At 42.7% G+C, this 27,622-nt stretch overlaps 1 protein-coding gene across 1 annotated transcript in view; it reads left to right on the top strand.

The window, feature by feature from the left end:
* BSN (bassoon presynaptic cytomatrix protein) overlaps positions 1–27,622 on the top strand; it is a 53,157-nt gene that overhangs the window by 4,994 nt on the left and 20,541 nt on the right. Inside the window, exon 2 of the mRNA XM_042447491.1 lies at positions 7,238–14,104. Coding sequence (XP_042303425.1) covers positions 7,238–14,104 — 6,867 coding nt within the window. The remainder of the gene's footprint in view (positions 1–7,237; positions 14,105–27,622) is intronic.

Genomic DNA, 27,622 nt, shown 5'->3' with positions numbered 1-27,622 from the left:
AACATAATTTTATTATTATTATTATTATATTATTATTATTATTATTATTATTATGTGTCCCATGTTTCATTATTAATACAATTATCCTTTATATACAGTATTATGTTTTCCTAGAAATATATTAGGTGGAACTTCATCAGTTTAAACTTCTGCACTTGAGGAAAAAAGGGCTGTTTTCATGTGGCTATCTTTTCTGCCATTGCGGTCGTGCTTAGTGCTGAGGAAATGTTGACATGCACTTTGGAGTTGACCTTGTTAAAAAAAATCAGTGGATATTTGGTTCTACAACCACCTTTTAATGAGAACAATATGGTGCAATATAAATACTGATGTTTAAAGAGTTATGAAATGCTGAAACATTTTTTAAATTCATTCACACTTTTCACAGCACAGTCTCGAACATATTTTGAAATATGTTCTACTGACAACATCATGTGCACATTTTTTCTGTGGTGTGGTTGCTACTTTGCCACAGTTTTCCTACAAGATCTTAGGAGTTATTGTTGGTGGATTGTAGCTCCATAAACCCCAGGCAGCATAGCCACTGCCCAGGCTGATTGGGAGATTCCAGAAGTTGTATTGCAAGTAAGAAAAAAGAGCAAGCTTCCAGGCTTTGCTATAAAGCTAGGAGGCACATGTGGTAAACAGCTCTCATGAATGTTCCCGTGCCGCATTCCACTTATCCACAGGCTAATGGTTCTGCTGTAGAAACATCCAACATGCTTTTTGGATTAAGATATCGGCAGTGCAATGGGACTATCCAAGTGGGAAAAGGAGTCATGCTGCAGGGTTTACATATGAATTGGCCCTTTATTGAACAGAACTTGTGATGTAATGTTATGCCAACATCTCTCTGAGGTTGAGCTATCATAAAGCACCAGTGGTGCCATATTTCCAAGATCTGTCTGGCATGGATACTTACATGGATACTACAGCTCTCTAGCCCCACAAATTGAGCATAGGATAGTATCCTAAATACCATGCAAGAAAGCTGTACTTTGATTTTAAAAAAAAAAAACTCCTAAGATTTTGTTGTATTTTTTATGGGGCAGGGATAGGGTATCTATGCTACTTTGTGACAGAAAAATAAAGAAAAAGTGTAGTGGCTTCAAGAAGTTTGACATGACCTTTTGTAGACTAGGCTTTTTACATCTGATGAAGTGGTTTGCAGTCCATGAAAGCACGTACCAAATAAAACGTTTCAGTTGCCCCAAAACTTTTAGTTCGTTGTTGTAAATATTTTTATTCTGTGAGTCATGTAGACATCTTTTCTACATAATATCTTTGCTGTTTCCAAAGTAGTTTTTTTCTTTCTCTTTATTTTTTAAAGCAACACAGGAGCCGCTTGCTTTACGATCCAGTGTCATTCATGTTCCAACTTAAAGCCTCTCCAGACCAGAAAAAAGTCTCTGGAACTCCTAGTTTTGTTTTGGGGATCTACATTTTTCTTATTCTTGAAAGTATTCCCAGGAACTCTCAGCATTACCAAGGACTTTTTATTTCTGGGTGTTGCTTGAGTCTAGATATGAACACATGATCAGTGGGCGGGGAAGGAGGAAGGGGATAGGGAGTGAGGGAAACCTAGGACATTTCAGGAAAGAGTCTGGATGCCAAACCATGAATATACAGGTGCAGCCCCAGATCTCTCTCTCCGGAGGGAGGCCTGGGGCTGCATGGCTTCCTATAGGCCCGCTGCAGCCCCTGGAGCCCGGCTGGAGGGCTCCGGCGACCTCAGTGGGGCTCCTACAGGCCTGGAAAGAGCCGGTGGGGGACGCCAGTGCTGGAGGCCTTCCCCTCTTTCCCAGCCCCTGACGGGGCCCAAGCCCCATCAGAGGCCGGGAAAGAGCCGGCGGGGGCCGCCAGCGCTGGAGGCCTCCCCCTCTTTCCCAGCCCCTGACGGGGCCCAAGCCCCATCAGAGGCCGGGAAAGAGCCGGCGGGGACCGCCAGCGCTGGAGGCCTCCTCCTCTTTTCCGGCCCCGTGGAGGCCAAGAAGGAGGGAGGCCGGCAGCCCCCCAAAGGCCCCATGCGCTCGCGCAAGAGACCTTTGTCCTCTCGCGCGAGAGGGAGGTGGCCGGTGGCCCCCCCAAAACCCCCGCATGCTCACGCGAGAGACCTTTGGCCTCTTGCGCGAGGGCGCATATTCTTTGGCCTCTCGCGCAAGAGGCCAAAGGCCTCGCGCGAGGGGCCCAGTCCTGCCGTTGATTGCCGCCGGCGCGGGGCCTTTGGCAATCGGCGGCAGGACCGGGCATGTGGCCCAGGGACCGGGGGTTGCCGACCCCTGCTATTCGTCATACTGCTTGCCTTTTTAAAAAATACATTCTGAGATTTCAGAATTACTAACATTTCAATGTAGCATTTGAGGTTATTACCAAAGGGGGAAAAGTTCTGCTAGCACAACTCTGGATTGCAGATACAGTAGTCTCAAAAATAAACAAAACGTGTTTTCATTCTTGCTCCTAGGAATTGAATGGAGATAACTCTCAATTGAGGATGTGCTATTGTCAAAAATATATGGAATTTGTTGTTAGTTTCTCTTCTTAGTAGGTGAATGGTGAACACATAATTAATATTTCTCAGCACAAAGTAGCTTGTAGCCACAGTACTATAGGGAAGTATTTTATGTAAATCCTGTTGTTAAAATCCTTTTTAATCCAAATGCTAGCTGAATCAGACCAAGAGTCCTGCCAAATCATGTATCATAGAAAGCCCAGCCAGATGCATCTGGGAAGCTTGCAAGTGGAACATTGAGTGTTGTTTCTTGTTCAGTCCCAGCACTTCATACTTGTGTGTGTACTCTCCCTGTGTGTGAGGCTCTTGTTAATGACCAGTGATTTGGAAAACTATCCTCACAGTGTTACCGGGGGGAAGGGGGTGTTAGATGGATGTAGTGGCAGATCAGTCAACGAAACCCCTGCTGGCTTATTCAAGCCAGACAGTAAAGGATGAAGACCAATCTTTTCCCCAATTTCAGAGATGTTTTTAAAATTGCTTCCTCTGCCATGGTTTCCAGTGGGAAAGGTTAATAGGAATCTCAGGCTTGTTCAGGCAAAGGACTTGACTCATCATGATAAAGTCAAGGTGCAAGGCCGCTTCATGGCTTGTTGTCCACCACCAGGGTATGGCTGGGGAGTAATAGAATTACGTCATGCCAAGTCAGTAATAGATTCAGGGGTGGCTGGTGGCTTCCATGTCACTGGAGCATTTAATCTACTCAGAATTTTATTCTAGATGTTAAAAGATCTATCCCAGGTGTGATCTCTATCCTTACAATTGGTTCAGGACTTTGGATAGCTCCTTTAAATATAGACTAAAACATAGACTAAAAGGTTTCATTACACCATTGGCATAGAAATCTGCTGAGTTGGTTTGTGCTAGTGTCATGAAATGTGGAGAGTCTTTCTCAGTAGGAAGTGTGAAAGCTGGAAACAAACACTGAGAAAACCATTCCTCTAGTACAGTGGACCCCAAACTTTGGTCCTCCAGATGTTTTGGATTTCAGGTCCCAGAATTCCAGACTGTTGACCAAGCTGGCTGAGACTTCTGGGAGTTGAAGTCCAAAAGACCTGGAGGACCAAAGTTTGGGAATCACTGCTTTAGTAGTTCATTCCAAGTACATGTCAGACATTGACAGAGCAGAAGGAGAGGACTTTCTGGAAGATCCTTGCACCTAAGTTGACTTCTACAAAAAAAGAATGAAAGATAGATAGAAAGAAAGAAAGAAAGAAAGAAAGAAAGAAAGAAAGAAAGAAAGAAACCCTGTAGGTTGTTTGGTCCCAAGGTATTTCATAGATCCATCCTTCCTATGTTTGTTTAGTATTTTAGAGAGTCTTCTGAGGCAGTGACTCCTGTTAGTTAACTACGTGTAAACATATAGCCACTGAGTTTCATCATTGATCAAAACCTGATTTGCTTATGGATAGTGATTCAAGACTTGGGTCTCTTTTCTTCTTCATGATCCAGCTGTAATGACATTATAGTTTTGAGACCAAACTGCATGAAACATTCACAGATGTTTAGTTGTAACCCAGTGATGTTTTTGGCATTTTTGTTTTGTTTTAAAAGCTGCTTTGGAAAACTGGTTTTTATCCAACAAATACTAGCAGGATTCAAGTAGGCTACCTTTGAATAAAGTGTACATCTATAATTACAGTATCATGTACATGTTCATAGCTTCTACTATTGGGTAATGATAAGGATTGTCGGGAGCTAGCAGAGTTTAGCTGTAAAGAGTGAAAGTGTGAGTCAAACAAGGTGGAGCATTAGGTGCCATCTGCACTGTATGAACCTAATGATGAGACACTCCAGAGAAAAACAGCCTTTTGCAGTGAACAAGAAAAAATGAATGCATTTCCAGACAGGGGGCTTCTCATGCTAGCTCCTGCAAGCACTATATAGTAGTCCCACCTTTTTTTCTTAATGGATTTTCTGTGGTAAAAGTTAAAAATGGAAGAAGCGGTAAAAAAACAGTGGAGGATGCTGCCATCTGATCCTCCCCCCTCCCACCCCATAAAATTCAGTGAATGAGCCAGCTGCTCTAGATGTTGAAGAAAATTTCATAGCATTCAGCAACAGGGTGCATTTTTAACCATGCTCACTTGGTCTCTCACTCACTCATTCTTTCTCATACACACACGCACAGAGAGACACATGCACTTGCCTCCCAGGATTGCTCACATCTTGGCTGTTGAAGAAGAAGGTTGTTGAGGATTTTTTTAAAAAGTTTTCTAAATGCTTATTGAATGCTTACATTTTATTGTAGCCGTAGGGCCTTTCTTTCTGCCAAACTGCCAGTTGGTAGTAACTATTACCACAGTTGGCACTCAGCACCTGTTTGACATGGGCTCTGTGGGACCTCCAAATTATGCAGAACCATCCCACTGCCAATTTCTTGACTGGAGGATTAGTTAAAAACAAACTTTTATTTGTGTCGCTGTCTATTTGGTTTTCTCTACAGAATTGCCTGAGCTTAAGCTCCATAAAGTGGTTCCTCTTCCTTGTCTCCCCCGCCCCCATCTGCTGGCATTTTTACCCTCACTGTTATTTTGTCATTCAGTCTTGGCATCTGTAATGCAGGAATTAATATATTCAACCTTTTCCCTATCACAGCATGAAGAAAACACCCCCTCACTCTCTGGGCTTCTAGAAAAGATCAGGTTGGAACTCTCCTTGGAAACCAAGATGACTAAATTGGGGCCCTCGTATTTTGACCACATAATAATAATAATAATAATAATAATAATAATAATAATAGGTTTTATTTATATGACACCCATTCACTGGGAATCCGAACGGTTTACAACAGAGGGGATAATAGACGGTTCCCTGCCCTCAGGCTTACTATCTAAAAGACATGACACAAAAGGAGAAGGAAATGGTGAGGGGGGGAAGGGATCAGGTCCAGCATTCTTCTCTCCCTCTGAGGCCTGGACCAAGGCAGATGGACCGGAGGGAAGGCAGGATTTACTAGAAAAGACAATAATGTTAGGAAAGATAGAGGGCAGTAGAAAGTGAGGAAGGATGCGTGCCAGGTGGATAGACTCAATCAGAGGCCATGGCCCTTAGCCTACAGAACCTGAGCAAAGCAGTTGAGGATACAGTGCCTTGGCCATGTCTCTTTCATGGAGTCACCATAAGTTGGAGTTGACTTCAGGACAGTTAACAACAACTGGGCTTCTCAGACCATGATTGCTCTTATAGTAGCTTTTGCCAAATATGTACAACAGCCACATTTTGTATTAAGTACAATTGCTTTTGTGTTTGTGAAGGAGGGGGGAATCTCCAAATTAGCATTTCCAAATTACTCTGGTGTTTCTCCTGAAGAACATTCATACTGCTCTGGTGATACATTGCAAGCTGCCTGGCCTGGGTGAGGTTTGCATGGAATTCGCATCACCCAATTTCCACTTCCATGGCTCCCCACTTTCACCTCCCTCTATCCAGAAGTAATATCTCTGTGCATATCAAAATGTTACTGCTTGAAGTAACAGGCCATTCACAAGGAGATGTGGGATTATTGTTTTTTTAAGTTAGCCAGTCCTTGTAAAAATTTTCAGACAGAGTAGTGATTCTCAATGCTTGACTTTTCGGGCTGGTTGGATTTCAAGGGTGTTGTTCCGTTTCATTGCAAAGACAAGAGCTGTATTTTCTCTAGACTTCAGGCTATGAAAATGGCTTGAGCACACAACTTTGGAGCTTACCAGCCTTGGGCAAACCAGATGGCCCTTTTTAAAAATGAAGGAACCAACCAGTAAGATGCTGTAAATCTCAGCCTTTGGCTTGAAAGCAGATAACACAGATTTACAAAACTGCAGAGCTAGCTGTTTGGATTTCACAAATGTTTTGTGTGTTCCTAAGAACTTGTTGAAAATAGGACTTGTCACTAGTGATAGTGTAAGTGACACTTAACAGCAGTGTCACCATTGGAGCTCTAAGCTACACACAAACATACATTAATTTTTAAAGGGAAAAGATACATGGTGTAAGATGGAATGACAAGTTTTTTTTCCAAGTATATGGAATCTACCTTGAATAACAAACTACTATCAGAACAATCAACCAGAAAAACTGATTTACCACCACAGAGCAGGAGGAAATCACATTTTCCCAGGAATAAAATATTTTCATTTGTGTGCTAGGAAAAGGTAATATTCCTCAAAACAAAAGCACTGCCAAAAGAACTTTCTGCATCATAAGATCTACTTCTTTATTATTATTATTATTATTATTATTAACCTTTATTTATAAAGCGCTGTAAGTTTACACAGCTTTACTTTATTGATCTTTAAATGTAAGTGTAAATTGGTCGGGAAGGGATTTGTTCCTCTTCTTGTTTTGCTGGTATGAACCTAGCAGTGCAACACGTTTAACTAACATCTCCTATGTCAGTTTGCAAGTTCATAAAACAAATCCCTAACCCTTGAAATCTTTGATTATGTTTTTGTCATCTGATCAGCAAGGGATAGGATAAGATGGAAATAAGAAGAAATTATTTGTTTATATCCCTTCAAGCTAGGATCTATTCCCACATGAGTTATAAAATGATTATTACAGTTGCAGGTGGCACTTCCATTTCTTGGCATATGGCAGCTAATCTTGCTGGGAATTTTAAGCCCTTCTGGGAATGTCCAAGTTAATTGCTGCTGTGGGTTTGCTGTAAATCTGTGCAAGAAAATGATTTGGAATCTAATGGATTTTCCCTTTTCTCTCTCTCTCTCTCTCTCGCTCTCTCTTTTGTAGGAATCCAGTAAGCCTTATCCCTCAGACCTGTCCCGTAGTCCCCAAAGCTTGAGTGACACTGGCTACTCATCTGATGGGATCTCTAGCTCCCAGAGTGAAATCACAGGCTTAGTGCAGCAAGAAGTGGAACAGCTAAATGAAACAGGAATTGCAGAGCCCAGCCCCCCAAGTCCTTCTGAACTCACTAAACTGGAAAGTAGTATGCGTCCTCTACTGGAATCAAAGGGCTTGAGCCAAGAGCCAGCTGACAGGGGGAAATCATACCATGAGTTAAGGGAGGAACAAAGACAGAGGCAGAGGCCCCGATCTCTTTCTATCACTCCAGAAGCCTTTGATTCTGATGAAGAGCTAGAAGACATCATGGAAGAAGATGAAGACTCTATAGAATGGGAAAACCAGAGAGACCAGAGGGAGAGCATGGAGTCTTCAGATGAATTTGGCAGCAAGTTACGCCATGACTATGTAGAAGACAGCAGTGAAGGAGGGTTCTCCCCCTTGCCAACCAGGCAAAAGGTCAAGGAACCTGAGATGACTGATGAAGAGTTCATGAGAAGGCAGCTCCTGGAGATGAGTGCAGAAGAAGATAACCTGGAGGAGGAGGAGGAGGAGGAGGAGGAAGAATATGACCGTAAAAAATACAGTGTTGCAAAAAATGGACACAAACCTGACTCTGAAAAAAGCAGAGAAGCTACTTCATCCAAGAGGCGCCTACCTCACAGCTCTGGCAGTATATATGAAGAGGAAAGAAAAGAGCTTGAAAGCACCGAGGGTGATGACATTACTGCCTCTCAGGGAGGGTTGCGGCGTTTCAAGACCATTGAGTTAAACAGCACCAACAACTATAGCAGAGACATGGAGATCAGCCAGGAGACAGACATCAGCCTGGACAGAGAACCTGAACTGGAGATGGAGAGTCTGACAGGATCCCCAGAAGACAGATCAAGAGGGGAATACTCCTCCACCTTGCCAGCAACAACACCCAGCTACACATCAGGCACCTCTCCCACCTCCATCTCTTCCCTGGAGGAGGACAGTGACAGCAGCCCCAGCCGCAGGCAGAGGCTGGAAGAAGTTAAGCAGCAGAGGAAAGCCCGGCATCGCTCCCATGGGCCTTTGCTACCCACCATAGAAGATTCTTCTGAAGAAGAGGAGCTGCGAGAGGAGGAGGAGCTCTTACGAGAGCAGGAGAAAATGCGAGAAGTGGAGCAGCAGCGCATCCGAAGCACCGCACGCAAAACAAAACGAGACAAAGAAGAACTGAGGGCTCAGAGGAGGAGAGAGAGGTCCAAAACACCACCCAGCAATCTGTCTCCTATTGAAGATGCTTCACCCACTGAGGAGCTTAGGCAGGCTGCAGAGATGGAGGAGCTGCACAGGTCTTCCTGTTCAGAATACTCGCCCTCCATTGACTCAGAAGCAGAGGGGTTTGATGTCATTGCCTCCAAGCTATACAAATCTGGCAGTGAGTACAATCTTCCAACATTTATGTCCCTCTATTCTCCAACAGAAAAAAATGCTAGCTCTGCTTATCCCTCCAGCAAACCTCTGAAGAGTGCAGAAGAAGCTTATGAAGAGATGATGCGGAAGGCAGAAATGTTCCAAAAGCAGCAACCTATCCAACAAAGTGTCTCCTATAGCAGCACCTTCCAGCAAGTAGGCTATCGTAGTTCAGAAGGCCAAAATAATTTTGAATACCAGTATATAGATGATTATGGCTATGATAATAGGAATTTGGATTCTTCTCAAGCTGATTACCAAAATGAGCTTTCTAAATCTGGGGCAGTTTATGAAGAAATCCTTCAGACGTCACAGAATATCTCCAGGATGCATCAGTCCTCTTCTCTGGATCTGACTCTTGAGCAGGAAGTAAAGAAGAAAGGGAGGGAAGACCCATATCAAGAGAAGCAGTTTCTGAATGCAGAGAGTGCTTATGAAAGTGGCCCGCTCACTCCTGGGACAAGTCCTACACAGCTGTCTGCTCCTGTCTCCTTTTCCTCCACTGAAAGCACCACAAGCAGAATAATCCCTGATGTAAGAGTCACTCAACATTTTGCAAAAGAGAACCAGGACCACTCAAAACTTCATGGCTCAGCCGCTGTACCTAGCTCAGTTTCAAAGAGTGTAGCAACACCTTATTCATACACAAAGGGCTCTAGCACAGTTACCACTGTTGTTTCTAGTCCAGCAAGTGCACCACGGATCTTCAGTACTCCAACTGCTCTTAGTGGTTCAGACGCACCATCTGTGTCCTCCACCAGCCGAAGTTATAGTCAAACAAAAGTGACAGCAAATTATGGCTCTCAAACAGAAAATATTTCCAGGATCAAGAGCATGGCAGAGATCAGTGGGGCTTCAGCAAGAGAGAAACTCCAGAGCATGGCTGAGAGCAAGACAAATGTATCCATGTCAACACCTAAAATGTATTCTTTCTTTAAAAGCTCCAGCCCACCACTTTCCCCTTCTTCTCCTACTCAAAGTCCCACCCATTCTCCAAGGGCTGGGATGCCACCCAGTTCAGGTATGGGAGCTAAGTCAACAGCAGAGTTTTCCACTCAAACACATAGCACAATTATCTCCTATGATGTCCCAACTACTATTGCAGTATCAACATCTTCTCCAATGGTAGCTCAAGGAACACAAACCCCTCACCGATCAAGTTCCCCTCGCCTTGCCAGACAACAGTCTTCACAAGAAGCCCCCTTTATGGTCATCACTTTAGCATCTGATGCAGCTATTCAAACCAAGCCAATTGGTTCAGGTTCCTCCATTTCACCAGCCTCATCGCCAACTCAGCCAGGCCGCCAGCAAACAGTGCATAGTTACAGTCAGACAGTAATCAATGCAGCACAACTCCAGCAAGAACAGCTGCAGTCCACTTACACAAAGGCACAATCAGTGCTAGAAAGAGCCTCTGCTTATACTGCTGCAATGCAGAAAGCTCAAAGCCCTGCTGCTGCTGACAGCTTTCCTGGTGCATACAGCTGGGGAACCCTGCCTGCAGAGAACATTTCTTTGTGTAGAATATCATCAGTACCCGGGACATCCAGAGTAGAACCTGGACCCAGGCCACCTGGGAGTAATATTGTAGACTTGAGAACTGTAATAAAGTCAGCCCCAATCATCATAACAGACCAGGGCATGGATCTCACATCTCTAGCTACTGAGAGCAGAAAATACTGTCTCACTATGGACCAGTCATCAGGACGGCAGTCCACAGCCATCCAACCCTTAATTATCAATCTTAATGCCCAGGAACAGCCCCATGCGATCATAAGCACAGCCACCACAGTCAGCATAACAGTTGCATCTTCCATGCTTGTCTCTCAACCCAAGCAGCCTGCAGTCTATGGAGACCCTTTTCAGAACAGGATGGACTTTGGTCAAGGGACAGGAAGCCCAGTCTGTCTAACACAAATTAAACAGGTAGAACAAGCAATCCAAACCGGCACCTTCAGAGGAGGTACGAGTGGTGCTGGCATGGCTGCATCTGTGGGCCGGCCAGAAGTTGCAGGTCCACAGCCAGCAAAGTTTGCCCGGTATAATTTACCCAACCAGATGACATCCTTAATGAAAAAAGATACTCTGATCACTCAGACCACTAATGCACAAAGTATTATCAGTGCCATTCCCAGACAGTTTCCTCAGGATCAAAATGCAGAGGTTTACAGAGGGATCCCAGTGGAAATGAAAACTCCAGCACCTCCAGTCACCCTCGCAAGTAAGAAATCCCAGGTGATGATGGTGCAAATGGAGGATATAGCTGCAGGCCCTGTCACAAAAGTGATAAAAGAGGAGCCTCCTTCCAATGCTCTGGATCTCACAGGGATGAAGCCTGAAAGCCAAGTGGCATGCTGTGATGTAGTGTACAAATTTCCATTTGCAGGAAGCTGCACTGGGGCTTTTAACCCTTCTTCCAAGGTCCCAGAGAAAAATGTTGGGGATCCAACTCACTCAGGCAAACCCAGTGGCCCATACTATGGAAGGAGAGAACAGGAGGCCTCAGATGCATATCCTTACAGAGAACAATCAGCAGCAGGCCCTAATCCTTATGAAGAGCACAGGTTCTATCCCCATGGCCTGTTTGGGAGACTGTATTCATCCATGTCAGATACAAACCTTTCTGAAATGGGTCTGAACTATTACTCTGTTAAAGGGGAACAGCCCTTCCATTCACTTGCTGGGGATTCTGCTGTGGATTTGACAACCATGAAACCTTCTTACAGCCACAGCTTTACTGAGGGAGGTTACATGGGACATGGATTGCAGTATGGCTCTTTCTCTGACCTCCGACAGCCCAGTGATTTGCTAAGTCATTCATTTCCAATGCGAAGGTACAGCTCAGCCTCAAATATCTACTCTGATTACAGATATTCACCAAGAGGGGACATGGCAAATTTCCAGGAAGCCAGCCTGGCTCATTATAGTGCTACTACAGCACGAGAGATCAGCCGGATGTGTGCAGCACTCAACTCCATGGACCAGTATGGGGGTAGACATACAAACAGCCCAGATCTTCTCCAGTATGGACATGGGGCACTTGGTGCTGGGCCAGGTGGGACTAGTAGCATCTCAGCTCAACAAGGTGCCATGAAAGCAAACATGATGTACAACCCCAATTTTCCAGAAACTCGACCAGGCTTTGGAAACCTAGCCCAGTACAATTTCACCAGACTTGGAGCTGTGAGGCAAGCACTCCCTTCCACAGCCACTGTGCGAGCTGCTGATGGCATGATTTATTCCACCATCAACACACCAATAGCATCAACTCTACCCATCACCACCCAGCCAGCCTCTGTACTGCGACCCATGCTCCGAGGCCTATATAGACCCTACGGTCCAGGTGGTATCACAGCTGTCCCTCTGGCCAGCCTGACAAGAGTGCCTCTAGTTACGCCAAGGATGCCCCTTCCAGCCCAGAGCCTGTACAGGTACCCAGTGCCCAGCAGGCTTCCAGCAGTTCCCACATCATCTATGATGGAGACACCAATGTATTTGGGAAAGCCTGTTAGCACTACTGCTGCCAGCACTGCTGCCAGTAGTGTAAGCACAGTGGCAGCTTCCAAGCCCTCAGCTTCCACTGCTGTTGGCTATCATAGGCCAGAGCAGATGGGGACTGGCACACGAGAGGAGGTACCTGCAGCAACTTCTGTGGCACAGAGTACCATCAGCCAGCAGCAGCAGCAACCCCCACCACCCCCACCACAAATTCCAACCCAGAAGCAGCAAGCAGAAGCCCCACAGGTCAGTGTTGTGAGCAAAGGAGCCACAGAAAAGGAAGAAAAAGAGAAGGAAGAAGAGAGGCTGAGAAAGCAGCAAGAGCATATCCTCCAGATGGAGAGGGAAAGAGTAGAGCTGGAAAAATTGAGACAGATGAGGCTGCACGAAGAGCTGGAGAGAGAACGTGTGGAGCTGCAGAGACACAGAGAGAAGGAGCAACTTCTGATGCATAGGGAAATCCAGGAGTTGCAGTCCATAAAACATCAGGTCCTGCAACAGCAGCAGGAAGAACGCCAGGCCCAGTTTGCCTTGCAGCGGGAGCAACTGGCCCAGCAGCGCTTGCAGTTGGAGCAGATCCAGCAACTGCAGCAACAGCTGCAGCAGCAGTTGGAAGAGCAGAAGAGGCAAAAGAGCGCTTTCCCTCCTCCGGTATGTGATCCCACAGGAAGGATGACTTCCCAGCCCTCCTCTGAGATACCAATAGAAATGCAAAGGACCCTAGCTCAGAATGGACAGTACTGGCCACCTTTAAACCAAGCCTTCATAGCGACTGCAGCCCCAGCCCAAGATGGACAGGCACAGCCCCGCTATCCAGGACTCCAGAGGCCTCTCACCAACTCAGCCTCCGAAATGTCCCTGCAGACGGAAGAACAATGGGAAACCAGTCGAGGGATAAAGAAGAGGAACTCCATGCCACGCCTCCGGGATGCCTATGATAAGGAGTCTGGCCATGAGCCATACGTTGTGAAGAAGATCACAGACAGCAGCGTCCAGACTGATGAGGAGGATGGCGAGGAGCGTCTTTATGCAACCCGACGCCGCCGTACACGACGCAGCACAGACTGCAGCGTTCAGACGGATGAGGAAGACAATGGTGAGTGGGAACAACCTGTACGACGTCGACGCTCCCGCTTCTCCCGGCACTCTGACTCGAGTGCAGAAAACAAGCAAGACTTGTCCACCAAAGGTATGGCCAGCATAGCAATCCAAACCATCAGTGACTGCTCGGTCCAGACGGAGCCCGACCAGCTACACAGGGTGTCCCCTTCCATCCACATTACCACCCCTGACCCCAAGGTGGAGATTGTGAAATACATTTCTGCCCCTGAGAAGACTTACCGAGGAGAAAGCCTGGCCTGCCAGACAGAGCCGGAGGTACAGCCTCAGCCAGGCATTGTAGTTCCTCAACTCACTGTGCCTACAACAATTACGCCTTACTCCTCCAACCTCCAGATTGTAAGCACTGGACCCCTGGATCCCCATTCAGTCCGTCAGCAAGCACTGGTGAAGAAAAAGCCTGACCCCCTTGAAATTGGCTACCAGTCCCATCTGCCTACAGATTCCTTGTCTCAACTGGTGTCGCGTCAGCCTCCCAAGTCACCCCAAGTGCTCTACTCCCCAGTCTCTCCCCTCTCCCCACATCGGCTGCTGGAGTCATCCTTCACAACCAGTGAAAGGCTCAACAAGGCCCATGTGACCCCACAGAAGCACTTCATGGCCGACTCCACTCAGCGCCAGCAGACCCTCCCTCGCCCCATCAAAACCATACAGAGATCCTTATCCGATCCCAAGCCCATTAGCCCAACATCAGAGGAAGCTGCAAAAGACAGGTTCTCTTTGTATCAGCACACATTGCTTCCTGGCAGCCAGGTAAGAATGCTTCTTGTCTGGAAAATGGGATTAGATTATAACTTTTTTTTCCTGTCTGTTTTCAGAGCCCACAAGCTCTATCACAGGGGTAGGCAACCTACGGCCCGCGGGCTGGATCCGGCCCGGCGAGGCCTTGGGACCAGCCCCAGCCCGGTCCTGCCGCCGATTGCTCCCAGGGCCTTTGGCCTCTCACCTGGGGGGGAAAGGGGGGTAATTGTCTATAGAAGCCTCAGAAACATGCATTTATATTAACATTTTTTAAAAAATCAGCCAATTTTTTCGCATGTCCTCCATTTTTTTAAAAAAGTGTCCTCCATTTGAAAAAATTTGTCCTACATTTGTCCCAGTTTATTTATTTATTTATTTTTTTTAAAAAAAAATATTTAATTATTTATTTTTTGGGTTCGGCCCCCCAGTTGTCTGAGGGACAGCAACCCGGCCCCCGGCTCAAAAAGGTTGCCTACCCCTGCTCTATCAGCTTGGTAGTTATATTTTCCTTGTCAAATAATCATTGTATAAGCTAGCATGTGGCAGTCAAGGAACTGGGTAGGATGTTTTCAATTTTGTAAGAAGACAAAGGTATCATTCTTAATGGTCATAGCAGATTCTGCAGTCACATGTTGAATCCAGATTTACAACTTCATACGTATAACTGCCAGTAAGTCAAAGGTGAGAACAGCAGTTAGTCACATCTCCTCATTATTGCTTTGTGCAGAATGACCACTTTTAAAGAAATTAAAGAACTTTTTAAAAAGATAGAGGGAGAGAACATTTTAAAACCAGTAATAAAATTGTTGCAAAGATTGGTGAGGAATTGGAATGGCTATTAGCCATTAGCAAGACAGCTCTAACTTTGAATGGCATAGCATATTTACTGAATTTTCACAAGAAATATATTGTGGGATTCACTGGCTTAAGGAGCCTTGGTGGTGCAGTGGTTAAATTCCTTTACTACAGCCACTCACTCACAAACATAAGGTTGTGAGTTCAATACCAGCAAAAGGACTCAAGCTCGACTCAGGCTTGCATCCTTCCAAGGTGGCTAAAATGAGTACCCAGATTGTTGGGGGCAATTAGCTTACACTTTGTAAACCACTTAGGGAGTTGAAGGCTTTCATGGCTGGCATCCATAGTTTTTTGTGGGTTTTTCGGGCTATGTGGCCATGTTCTAGGAGAGGAAGAAACGTCAAGAAGAAACTCTCCTAAAACATGGCCACATAGCCCAAAAAACCCACAAAAAAACTACGCTTAGGGAGTGCTTAAGTGCACTGATAAGCAGTATAGAAGTGTACTTGCTATTGCTTGCTATACACACCTACCAGCAGTGAGAGTTGTGGGGGGGGGGGTTTACCTGACTTGGTGGATTTTTTTAGAAACAGTTTTTTAGAGCTCAGTCTGGAACATACAGTATTAAAGGGTGTCTGTCTTCTAAGGGTAGCAAAAGTACTTTCAAACCACTCAAGGGCCTCACACTCCATAGAGTTGTTGTTATTATTATTATTATTATTATTATTGACCTTTATTTATGAAGCGCTGTAAATTTACACAGCGCTGTACATGCAATCTTTTTAGTTAGACGGATCCCTGCCCTCGGGCTTACAATCTAAAAAGACATGACCCAGAAGGAGAAGGGAGTGGTGGAGGGAAAGGGTAAGAGGTCCAGCAATTCCTCTCTACCTCCAAGGCCTGGACCAAGGCAGATGGACTGGAGGGAGGGCTTGGCTTCATAATGGATGGTTAATCATTTTCCAGGGAAAATACATACTCTCAAGTAAGATAATGCATATATAGTACATAGCAATACAGGAAATGGTTTGATAAACAGGCACAGAGTTGGACAATCTGCTACCGTTCCTCAAGACAATATAATATTATATACTGTTAAATCTCTATATTCTAAAGATGTTAGGAGGTCATCTCACCTCTGCCGTGAAAGACAACTTTAGCTTTGAATGGCATAGCATATGGCTTAAAAACTCAATTCTTACTGTTTTTTTAAATATATGTGTGTGTGTTACCAAGAGCATTTGGTTTTATGATATTCTGTAATTCACTGCTAGGGAAAGAGAGCAGTTTCTTCCCATAAACAATTATATTATGCCTTCTATCTTATAGTTAACTCCTTTGTTTCCTTCTCTCTTTAATATGTATTTTCTTATCTGTGCAGTGTATACCACCAGATACCGAAAGCATTCAGAATCAAGCTGCATCCTTAAAACATATGAAGGCACAGAAGTAAAGTTAAATTCTCTTCTGTGCCATCTAGTGGTAATAAAATGAGCTATTCTGTGCACTGTTAAAAACATGTCTTCTCAACTGTAAATTTAACTGTGAGGAGCATGTGAAAACAATATATACATGTGGGGATTGCTATGAGATCTTTAACTGTGGTGCCTGCAATAGATAATGGAGCAACATTAAATCCCCCCAAAATAGCCATCAACACAACTCCCTCAGCTCTCTCTTTTATACACAAATCCAAGAAAGAAGGATTTTTTAAACCAGCAACTCTGTGTATCATGTGAGATATTGTATGGAGCATATAATGTTGCTGCTGCACTTGTTAGAAAGAGAGAGATAGGCTAGTGCTGTGTTGCAACAAACTTTCAGGACTGCATCACAATAGTTCTAGACAAGGAGCTAAGTCTTACCTCAGCATTCACATTGAAATCACTGAATTGGAGGCTGAAAGACCAGGGTCTGTTTACTTTGTCAAGACATTGTACAAATAGCTGTCACTCACTGCCCCCTGTTATAATATTCGAACTGTGATGTTGAAGACTCTGCTGAGTTGTGGGGGTGGGGGTTGCTCCAATGTGTTATGTGTACAGTTTCTCCAGTTATTTCTGATACTGATTAGCAGATAAGTCCCCAGGCAGCCCTCTTGTTACAGCTCAATTGCTTATTCATTTTCACTTTATACTGAGAAACCAACAGCTTCACTTTGCCTCTTGCCTTAACATAGAAGCATCACTCATTCTCTGGGTTTACCCAAATAATTAAAAAAACCAAACCTTTGTCTCTTCTTGATTTGTCTGACAAATGTTCAAATACTTGGCAAAACCACCTCTGAGTATTCCTTTCTTAAGAGCATCCTATGAAATTCATGGGAACTCCAAAAGTTGATAGGCAACTTGAAGGCACATATAAAGACATTAGTTATCAGTGTAATAATCTTCCATGTGTATCTTTCCCCATGCATGCATGCTTGAAAACTGGCTGTTTGTGGCTTTTTCATGTATGTCAAGCATTGTGTTTCCCAGTCCCAGCCTCCAAATTATGATATGGAGCTTCTGATATGGAGATTCACATGTTCCCTCCCTCCTCTCATTTTATGTGGCTGGATTTAGCACTCCATCACCCAGTGCTTTGTAAGAAATCTAGTTTTTTATCATGTCTCAATCAGTGGCAAGTATGGTCAAAAGTAACCAAGATTATCCCAATGCGTGGTTTGCAAACTATCTATCTATCTATCTATCTATCTATCTATCTATCTATCTATCTATTTGTATACCACTTTTCTCCCCAAAATTGGGTTCCAAAGTGGCTTACAGTCTAAAAGCTTACAATTAAAAACTTATAAAAATACAATGTTAAACATGGTTTCAAAGTAGTAGTTTGGAAACAAGCCTAAAGACTAAAGCAGTGACCAAGGATGGCATCTCTCCTCTAAATGCCTGTCTGGAGTCGTTAATGGGCTGGATGAGGGAAAACAGACTCAGTTTGAATCCAGAGAAAACAGAAGTGCTTGTGATAGGTTCCCCGGGTCTGGGGATGGATATTTGTCCACCTGTCCTGAATGGGGTCACGCTCCCCTTGAAGGACTCTGTTTGCAGTCTGGGGGTGCTTCTAGACTTGTCGCTCCACCTTACACCTCAAGTGAATGCGACAGTCAGGAGCACCTGTTATCAGCTTCGGTTGATACGCCAGCTGCGACTCTACCTGGGCCGGGGGGACCTTGAAACAGTGGTACATGCTCTGGTGACCTCTCAGTTGGATTTCTGTAATGCGCTCTACATGGGGCAACCCTTGTACCAAACTTGGAAGCTTCAATTGGTTCAGAACATGGCAGCTAGACTGGTCACTGGATCTTCCAGGAGCAGCCATATAACACCTGTCTTGAAAGATCTACACTGGCTGCCTATTTGCTTCCGGGTGCAATACAAGGTGTTGGTTATTACCTATAAAGCCCTAAATGGTTTGGGCCCAGGGTACTTGGAGGACCGCCTCTCCCCATACAATCCGCCCCGCACACTCAGGTCAGCCGGGAAGGAACTGTTGAGAGTTCCAGACACAAAATATACTGTAGCAGCTCAGAGGGCCTATTCCATCTCAGCCCCACAGCTCTGGAACTCTCTTCCCGGTGAGCTCCGCTCAGCCACCTCCCTTGACCAATTTAGGAAGGGGTTAAAAACCTTCCTTTTCAAACAAGCCTTCCTCCAGACAGTGTAATTACCTGTACTCCCCCTAACACACGGCACATGTAAGCTGAATCAGCTAGTTTGTACGTTTTTATCCTGTATTTTAACGTTGTGTATAATTGTTTTAAATTCTGCTTTTAACTGTTTTTTATTGATGCTGTTGTTGTTGCAATTGTATATTGCACTCTGCTTGTCACCCGCTTTGATCTATTGGAAAAGCGGGTTAGAAATAAATAATAATAATTATTATTATAGTTAGACATCATTGCAAACTATGGTTATAGAAAACCACAAAACAGGGGAAAGGAGGGTTGAGGAGAAGGTAGTATGTGAGCCTGTGGCCATATTTGGGGAAACTGGAAACATGGTTATGCTTTCCTGCACAAGCAGAGTTTTAATAAAGTTCACTTGGTTTGTCTGCTAACTCCTGCATTTACATACTTGCTAGTTAATAATTATGCAATGTGTGAAGTGCCTCTCATTAATCATGAAAGGCATTTGCTAATTACAGATCTGAAACTACCAGTCTTCAGATACTGATTTACATGCATGTTTAGGCCACAAGCAGTACTTTGGATTTTCCCACTGTTTTCCTGCCTACCTGGTGATCCTGACACACAGTGAGCTGACCATGAGGCTGTCTAGCAGGTTCTTTTGCTAAAGCAATGGTGTGTACTTTCTGATAAAATGACACCATTCTTTATCCTTTTCTCCTTTCTAGTCTTGCAAGGATATCCCTCAGTTTGACTGAAGAATTACCTGAAATTTACCCAAGTTAATAACAACATCAGATAAACTTCTGGGTATTATTTCTAAATGTGTATTCAATCTATAGAATAACCTTTCTATGAGGGGGCTGTCCCAAGCAAGTATACCTGGACATTTCCATTTGGTTAATGTTCCAGCAATGAATATTTCAAAAGCCTGGCTTCAAATTGCATCCTGGGTGTGTGCACATACATCAACACTTACTGAGGCACTTGCAGTGCATCTCTCTGTAGGCAGTGTTATCTTTTCTTGATCAAAAGAAGTTGGCAAAATCCCTCATTCCCTGGACACCATCTCTTCAGTGCATTTATCAAACTATGAGTCTTGCAGTGAAAAAAAATAGCTGAAGACTGTATTATATAAAGTACTTTCTTAGTGGCTAGTCAGGATGTGATAATGTCACAAGGGCTGCTACACTTCCTAGCTTTCTAGGATTAGTTGCAAAATTATCCTATCCTAAGAAGCCCCATCTTTTTGGAATCCTTTTGCTCCTAGTTGGTAAATAGATGCCCCTGGAAAGCTCACAGTCAGGGTATAATATTCAAAGCAGAAGCCTAAATACCCTAAGATCCCTTCTGTTCTTGGAAGTTAAACAGGGTCAGCCCTAGTTAGTTCTTTTTTAAAAAAAAAAAAGTTTTTATTAAATTTATCACATTCAAACAAACATGACAAAACATACAAACAAACATACACATCTTCAACAAAACATTAGCAACCCTTTCTTTCACAACTTTAAATATATGATAATTGTCCCATCTTCCTAACTTCAGATCCTTCTCTTCTTTCTATACTAATATTCCCTTCTCTACCTTCTGACTCCTTCCTTTGTTCATCCTAATAATTATCTCTTCCCATTACCCTTCCCTATCAGCTGCTACCATTCGCTCCAGCAATTTCCTTCACTTGCACAAACCTTCTACACCATGCTAAAACTTTCTCTCTTCTGTCCATTCAAACAACTTCCTTCTCCCCTTAGTGCTGGTTGCTTTATTCTTCTTAAATTTTTGACTTTCATCCACCAACTCTTCGTGCCTTCACTTGCCTAATACAAACTTACTCCATGTTAATTTATCTTGTGGAGATTGAGCAATCCAAATTCTGCTAACTGAAACTTATTTAATTCCACTTTTTCTCGCACAGTACCAGTTACATGCCAGTTATATACTCCAATTATTACATGGATATAAATGTCTATATTATTAAGTCTATTGTGAATTCCAGGTCTTTTCTAAATATTCCAGTACTGTTCCTCATATTTGGTCAACCTTGTTTAAAGGTTCTCCTCTTAAAATTAAAGTTAATTTTTCCATCTCCATAGCTTCATGCAAATCCAATAGCCATTCTTTCCTATCAGGAATTGCTTCTGTCTTCCATTTTCTCGCTAGGAAAATTCTTGCTAGAGTAATTGCATAAAAAAGGATTTTACCATATTTCTTCTCTATCTCATTACTCATCATATTCAATAAATACAATTCTGGTAATTTTTGTAAGGTAATACCCAACATTTCTGATAATGATTTGTTTATCATATCCCAGAATTTCCCTATTTCTTTACAAGACCACCAGCAGTGGAAGAAGGTGCCCTGTTCCTTTTTGCATTTCCAGTATAGAGGTGAATAATTTTTATATATTTTGGAATTTTTTCAGGAGTTAGATACCAGCAGAAATATAATATGTAATAATTTTCTTTCATCCTTTGTGAAGCTGAATATTTAGAAATGTTACGCCATGATTTTTCCCATTTTGCTAATTCCAAATTATGTCCAACATTTTTTGCCCACTTTATCATCGCGTCTTTGACCACCTCTGTTTCCAATCTTTCTTGTAATAGTAATTTGTATAAATTCCCAATTGTACCTTTTGTATATGATGTAATAATCTTAACAATTCCAGGTTCCTTTTCTTTTTTCACAAATCCAGTGTTTCTCTTATCCATACACCATCTCTCCATGATTTGTCTATAGGGGAACCAATTAATTTCATATCCCTCTTTTGTTAATTCTTCTTGGGATTTCAGTTTTGTCTCTTCTCCATACACTTTCAATAAAGTTTTATACGTGAGCCAATTTTCATCTTGTATCATTTCCCTCCTTTGAAAAGCCTCTTGTGGGGAGACCCAATTTGGTATTTTCGTCATTAATCTCTTTTTGTATCTTTTCCATACATCCAATAGTGACTTCCTAATGCAGTGGTTGTTAAAAATTTTATTCACTTTTTGTTTTCCATAAGCAAGATAAGCATGCTAGTCATAATGTAAGCCTTCACCTTCTAATGCCAATAATCTGTTATCTTTCAAAGTTATCCATTCCCTTAACCAAGTAAAACAGGATGTGTCATAGTATAGCTCAAAGTTTGGGATTCCTTGTCTAGGAAAGCCCTATGAATATGGGGTCACCATATGTTGTTGTTGTTGTTGTTGTTGTTATGCTTTATTTATATAGCACTGTAGATTTACACAGCGCTGTACATACAAACAATAAAATAGATACGAGTAAACCTGCCCATCATGTACAATCTAAAAAATAATAGCATAATACATATAAATAATACATAACAATACAGGAAAGGGTTCAGTAAAACAGGCAACAAATAAAAAACGTCAAATAGCAAATAATAGTCATGCAATGTCTGGGAACACTTCTCTGAACAGGGTGGTCTTCATCTCATTTTTGAAACTGGTTAAAGAAGTGATGAGCCGTGTTTGTGGGGGAAGGAGATTCCAGGAGTGAGGGGCAGCAAGTGAAAAGGGACAAATCTGGGACGGCGCAGAGACAATCCTGGGCTGAGACAACAGACCTTGACTACCAGAATGGAGGGCCCAAGCGGAAAGGTAAGGAGAAAGAAGGTCTGATAAATTAGGAGGGGCCAGCCCATACCGGGCTTTAAAAGTCAACAGCAGAAGCTTATACTGAATACGGAAGGAGAAGGGGAGCCAGTGAAGGGATGATAATAAAGGAGAAGCATGGGCAAAGCAGTGAGCGGATGTAGTAATGCGTGCAGCTGAATGCTGGACAGAAATTAAAGGATGGAGGTGAGAGAAAGGAAGCCCTGAAAGAAGGAGGTTACAATAATCTAGTTGTGAGACGACCAGAGCGTGGACCAGAGTCTTGGCAGTAGAGGCTGAAAGAAATGGACGGATTTTAGCAATATTGTAGAGAAAGAATCTATAGGTCTTGGCAGGGGACTTGAAGGCAGGTGTGCATGTGCACACATACATACATATACGTATCTCTTATGAAAGTGCCAGCATGTATAGTGATTTGAGCATTGGACTAGGACTCTGGAGACCAATATTCAAATCCCCATTTAGCCATGGACACCCAGTGGGTGACCTTGAGCAAGTCGCATTCCCTCAGCTTCAGAGGAAAATCCCTTCTTAACAAATCTTGCCAAGAGAATTCCATGATACATTTGCCTCAGGGTCACCATAAGTTGGAAATAAGTTGATGTCACAACAACAACAACAACAATAACAACACATCCTCTGAACACAGTGATTCAATTTAGACCTTCATCATGACTAATTTCATTAGTGTGTTCATTAATTACATATATATTCCACTCTTCTCAGTGAGCTCAAGAGAGTATATGTGGCCCTCTTCTTGTCTCTTCGCTTGAGATAAGTCACAATAAGTGATAATGAAGTGTAGTCACCCAGTGGGTTTCATTGCTTTGTTACTACTAGAAACTGGGTTTCCTAGATCCTAGCCTACTTTTTCAAACCACTACACCACACTGACTCTCATCCAGTCCTCTTTCAAGAAATTGTGTTAATTCTCTTTCATCTAGGTCAGTGGTCTTAAGTTAATGGTATCATATCTTATGGTGACACATTCCATAAAATTAAACACTGTATGAAGCATGACTTTCTTTCATCCATCTTGAATCTACTGCCAGTCATAATGATCCTGAGGTGTCATTTTTAGAGAAGGAGAAAAATAATCTCTAGCTGTTCTCCTTTGACCTTACATAATTTTCAGTTTTTTATAATAATCAATGTATTCTCTTTGGAACCAAATTCTACCATAGAAATAAGATTAACAATGTCAATAAGATCAACTCACGGGCTTTATTAATTAAATAATTATTCATTTATTCATTTATTACACTACTGGCCATTTCATTATTTTCTAGCCTTTATCTAAACAGCTCCTAACACAATTTTGCTTTTCTCACTATTGGCCCAAACTGAATTTATTTTTTTCATTGAATTATCCCCTGCAGCTTCAGGCTCTTTCCTAGATAGCTGCAGCTGCTTCACATTCCATCAATGTGGCTGGGATTTTTTGTCCCAATGATCATCATTTTCTTCTGCTGAAATGCATTTGTCATTTTTCTGTGGCTTCAGACAAGGGTTTGAAATGAATAATGCCCTACCTCATTCACTGAGCTTTCTGATGGTGTCTGATAGTGTTCTCCCCTGCTGATAACCATTCCTTGTTTTTTCTGCCACTTTTTAACCACAGAAAAACTGTTAGGAATTAAAAAAAACAGAATAGCTATTTAGTACCTTTGAATTGCTAGTGTGAGAAGCCTACCATGGGGAACCTTACACTCCTCTTTGCTCACTTCTATCTTGATCCTGCTAACAAGAACTTTCTGTTCTTGAGACACTCGATTCCATCTTTGTTTTTCTCTGGACTTGTTTGTTGCCTTATCATTCAGTTTGGAGATTCCTTCAGATTCTTACCACAATCCACTTGGGATCCCCATTCTGAATAATTTGATTTGATTCTCAAATTTGACTGTCCTGTGGAATTATTCAGTTACCTGGGGAAAATATGAACAAGTTGAATAAACACTCGTTCCTTCTAATAAACTTTCAGGAGATTGCCCTGCTTGCTTCTTTCCATTGTGAATGTTTAGTCCTACAGTGGGCTTCCTGTTTTTTAACCAGTTACAAATCCTAAGGTGAATTTCATACATTTCTATGACTGCTATGTTTTCCCAAAGGGTTTTGGTGAGGGACTTTGTCAAATGCTTTTTAGAAGTCCAAATTGTTTCCTCACTGAGCATGGGAAAGTTACTCTTTTGGACTATATGTTCCAGAATCACTTAACCAGCAAAGATTCTGGGAGCTGTAGTTGGTTACTTGCTTGCTTGCTTGCTTGCTTGCTTGCTTTTAAACCTTTTCCGAGCTCTTTTTCTCCATCAGAGAAAGACTGCATCCGGGAAAGGGACCTTTTAGATCTGACTCATAAAGTCCAAAGAATTGCCACAACAGCATGCTTTGTTGACACTGTGAAAGTTTGATGAGTCAGGACTGCCCGTTGCAAAAGTCACAGTGACTATTTTTCATTCAGACTTATTCTTCTATATATTAAATAATTTTATTTGAATAATCCTTTCTGCCATGTTACACAAGATAAATGGGCTTGAGAGTTCTTGACAGCCCCTCAACCTCTTTTTTAAAAGTTGGTATTCTATAGTATGTCTTGCAGACCAGTCCTCTGGAAGGCAGCCCCAGTTTTAATGACAAGAGGCATATTTCATTATATATATGTATTTGTTTTGAGTATTTATATCCCACTCTTCAGACACAAAAGTCTCAGAGCAGTTTACAAATTGCTACTTTGATAATTCTATGCCTTCAGGCTTGCAATCTAAACAAGACAGGACACACAAGTAAAAGGGGATGGCATTGTGGAAAGGATTAAGTCCAGCTTGTTCATCTCTCCCTCCAAGACCAGGGAGGAGGGCCCTCCATCTTCTTCTGGACCTAGGCACAATGGAACTGTTAATTTTAGTTGGATGGTGAACGATTTTATACTTTGGAGTTTTTAATGAACTGTTGGATGCATGCCATCTGGACTTAGCGACTTAAATGGTTTTTATTATTGTTAATTAGCCAGACCTTAGTTTCTTGTCACATCTAATGAGCATTCATTTCCCCCAGACAAAATCTTAAGAGGGCAGTCTTCATAAAGGATGGAGCACTGAGATTTCCTTAGTGAGGGAAATGCAACATTATTTCCTCATCCCTTGTTTGTTTAAACTTTAAAGTAATATTTATGCATGTTTGTAGAGGACTAATCTAAATTTTTTCATGTGTTGGGGGGAATGGTGGAAAGTTAGAACTCAGTATCCATCATGTTTTATACATTATACCATCAATCCACCCATTTTGTCACAGCTCCAGTGTCAGAGAGGGGAAGGCCACAAAAGCATTCATGGGACAGTGGAGGATATGTTCGACTAGATCTCTTCATCCATCACTAAAATTGTGTTTCTTATCTTGGGGGGGGGGCATTTCTTTCTGTCCTCTAGACCCTGGTATGTTAGAACTACAGCCTAATCCTGGATACCTGTCCAGCACTCTCAACAGGAAAAAAATGCAAATGTTCTTTATGATCATCCAGTGCTCCACCTCTTGTGTTCTTTCTAGTTTTCAAGACTCTGACTTTTTGAAGGAAGGTGTTTTTAATATTTCCCTTGAATTCTGCTTACTAAATATGTAGTCATTTCCTTAGATTTGTTTCTACCTTGCTAATCTGTTGTATACATTTTATCTGGAGTTTCTAAGATATTATTTTAATTAGTTTCCAAATGAACGGAAGACATTTGACTCTGTTGACTCCCCCTTTTAAATTCTTTTGACTAATCCTATCATTTTTTCCCATAAATTCTGTATTTCAACAGAGTTTGGATGAAATTGCTTGTATTCTTGTATTTCCATTTTAATTATCTCTGTTCTTTACACTTGACACTGCAGTCACTGTAGCATAGCCGTTTCTCATTTGATGCACAGGTTGTTAGCTAGAAGGATGAAAGATCAGTAACTCTCTTAACCAGCTGCTAGGTGAATAGCATTTTTTAAAGGAATGTTCTGTGTCACTGAGGTGGGAATAACTTCCTTGAAGAAATAGACATTCATGGAGTGGGGGTGGTCTGTATCTCAAGCTACATGGAAGCAAAAGTGTCCTGAATCCAGGATACAATAGTAACTGGAACAATGCAGCCAGTCATATTGTTATTCTTAGATACCAGTCCCTGCAGTTCTCAAGGAAAACAGCCAAGGACTGAAGAAGTAATAACTCTGTCCAAATCTTCTAACCAAAACAGAATACAAGAAAAACAAGTATCAACTCTGCTCAGATTCTTGGATAAAATATATTTTGGAAATGCAGGAGTAGATTGGTGCTCAATTCAGGTTTGCAGAATACATAAGCCAATTAAACGGCTCAAACAGACAAACATTTTTCAGTGAGAAGAAGAAAACACAGAAGAAAATCCCACTCTTCAACACTCTTTTTCTGTCTCTGTGGACAACATTTCCATTCAACCAGTCCAGCAAGCCCGCAGTCTTGGCTTTATCTTTGACTCTTCTCTGTCATGTATCCCTCAAATCCAGACCACAGCCAAGGCTTGTAGATTCTTTTTGTACAATATTGCCAAAATCCGACCATATCTCTCCGCCTCTACTGCCAAGATCCTGGTCCATGCCCTAGTGATCTCACGACTTGATTACTGTAATGTCCTCCTGGCTGGGCTTCCTCTTTCTCACCTCCGTCCTTTAATCTCTGTCCAGCATTCAGCTGCACGCATTATCACTTCCACCCACCGCTCTGACCACATCTCTCCTGTGTTGGCATCCCTTCACTGGCTCCCCCTCCCTTTCTGCATTCAGTACAAGCTCCTGCTGTCGACGTTTAAAGCCCTCCATGGACTGGCCCCTCCTTACTTATCAGACCTTCTTTCTCCTCACCTTCCCACCAGGGCCCTCCGTTCTGGTAGTCAAGGGCTCCTGTCTCAGCCCAGGATTTCCTCTGCCCCATCCCAGATTCGCCCCTTTTCACTTGCTGCCCCTCACTCCTGGAACCTTCTTCCTCCACAAGCAAGAGCCATCACTTCTTTAACCAGCTTCAAAACGGAGTTGAAAACCATCCTGTTCAGAGAAGCCTTCCCAGGCATTGCATAATTGTCGCTTACCATCTGATGTTCTTTTAGTGCCTGTTTATCAAACCATTTCCTGTATTGCTATGTATTGTATATGTATTATCCTACTTGAGAGTATGTATTTTCCCTGGATGAAGATTAACCTTCCATTATGAAGCCAAGCCCTCCCTCCAGTCCATCTGCCTTGGTCCAGGCCTCGGAGGTTGAGAGGAACTGCTGGACCTCTTACCCTCTCCCTCCACCACTCCCTTCTCCTTCTGTGTCATGTCTTTTTAGATTGTAAGCCCGAGGGCAGGGAACCGTCTAACTAAAAAGATTGCATGTACAGCACTGTGTAAATTTACAGCGCTTCATAAATAAAGGATAATAATAATAATAATAATAATAATAATAATAATAATAATAATAATAATAATAATAATAATAATAATAA

This window comes from Sceloporus undulatus, chromosome 2 (genome assembly GCF_019175285.1).
Source record: "Sceloporus undulatus isolate JIND9_A2432 ecotype Alabama chromosome 2, SceUnd_v1.1, whole genome shotgun sequence".
Classification (NCBI taxonomy): domain Eukaryota; kingdom Metazoa; phylum Chordata; class Lepidosauria; order Squamata; family Phrynosomatidae; genus Sceloporus; species Sceloporus undulatus.
This window is presented reverse-complemented; position numbering and strand designations above follow the sequence as displayed.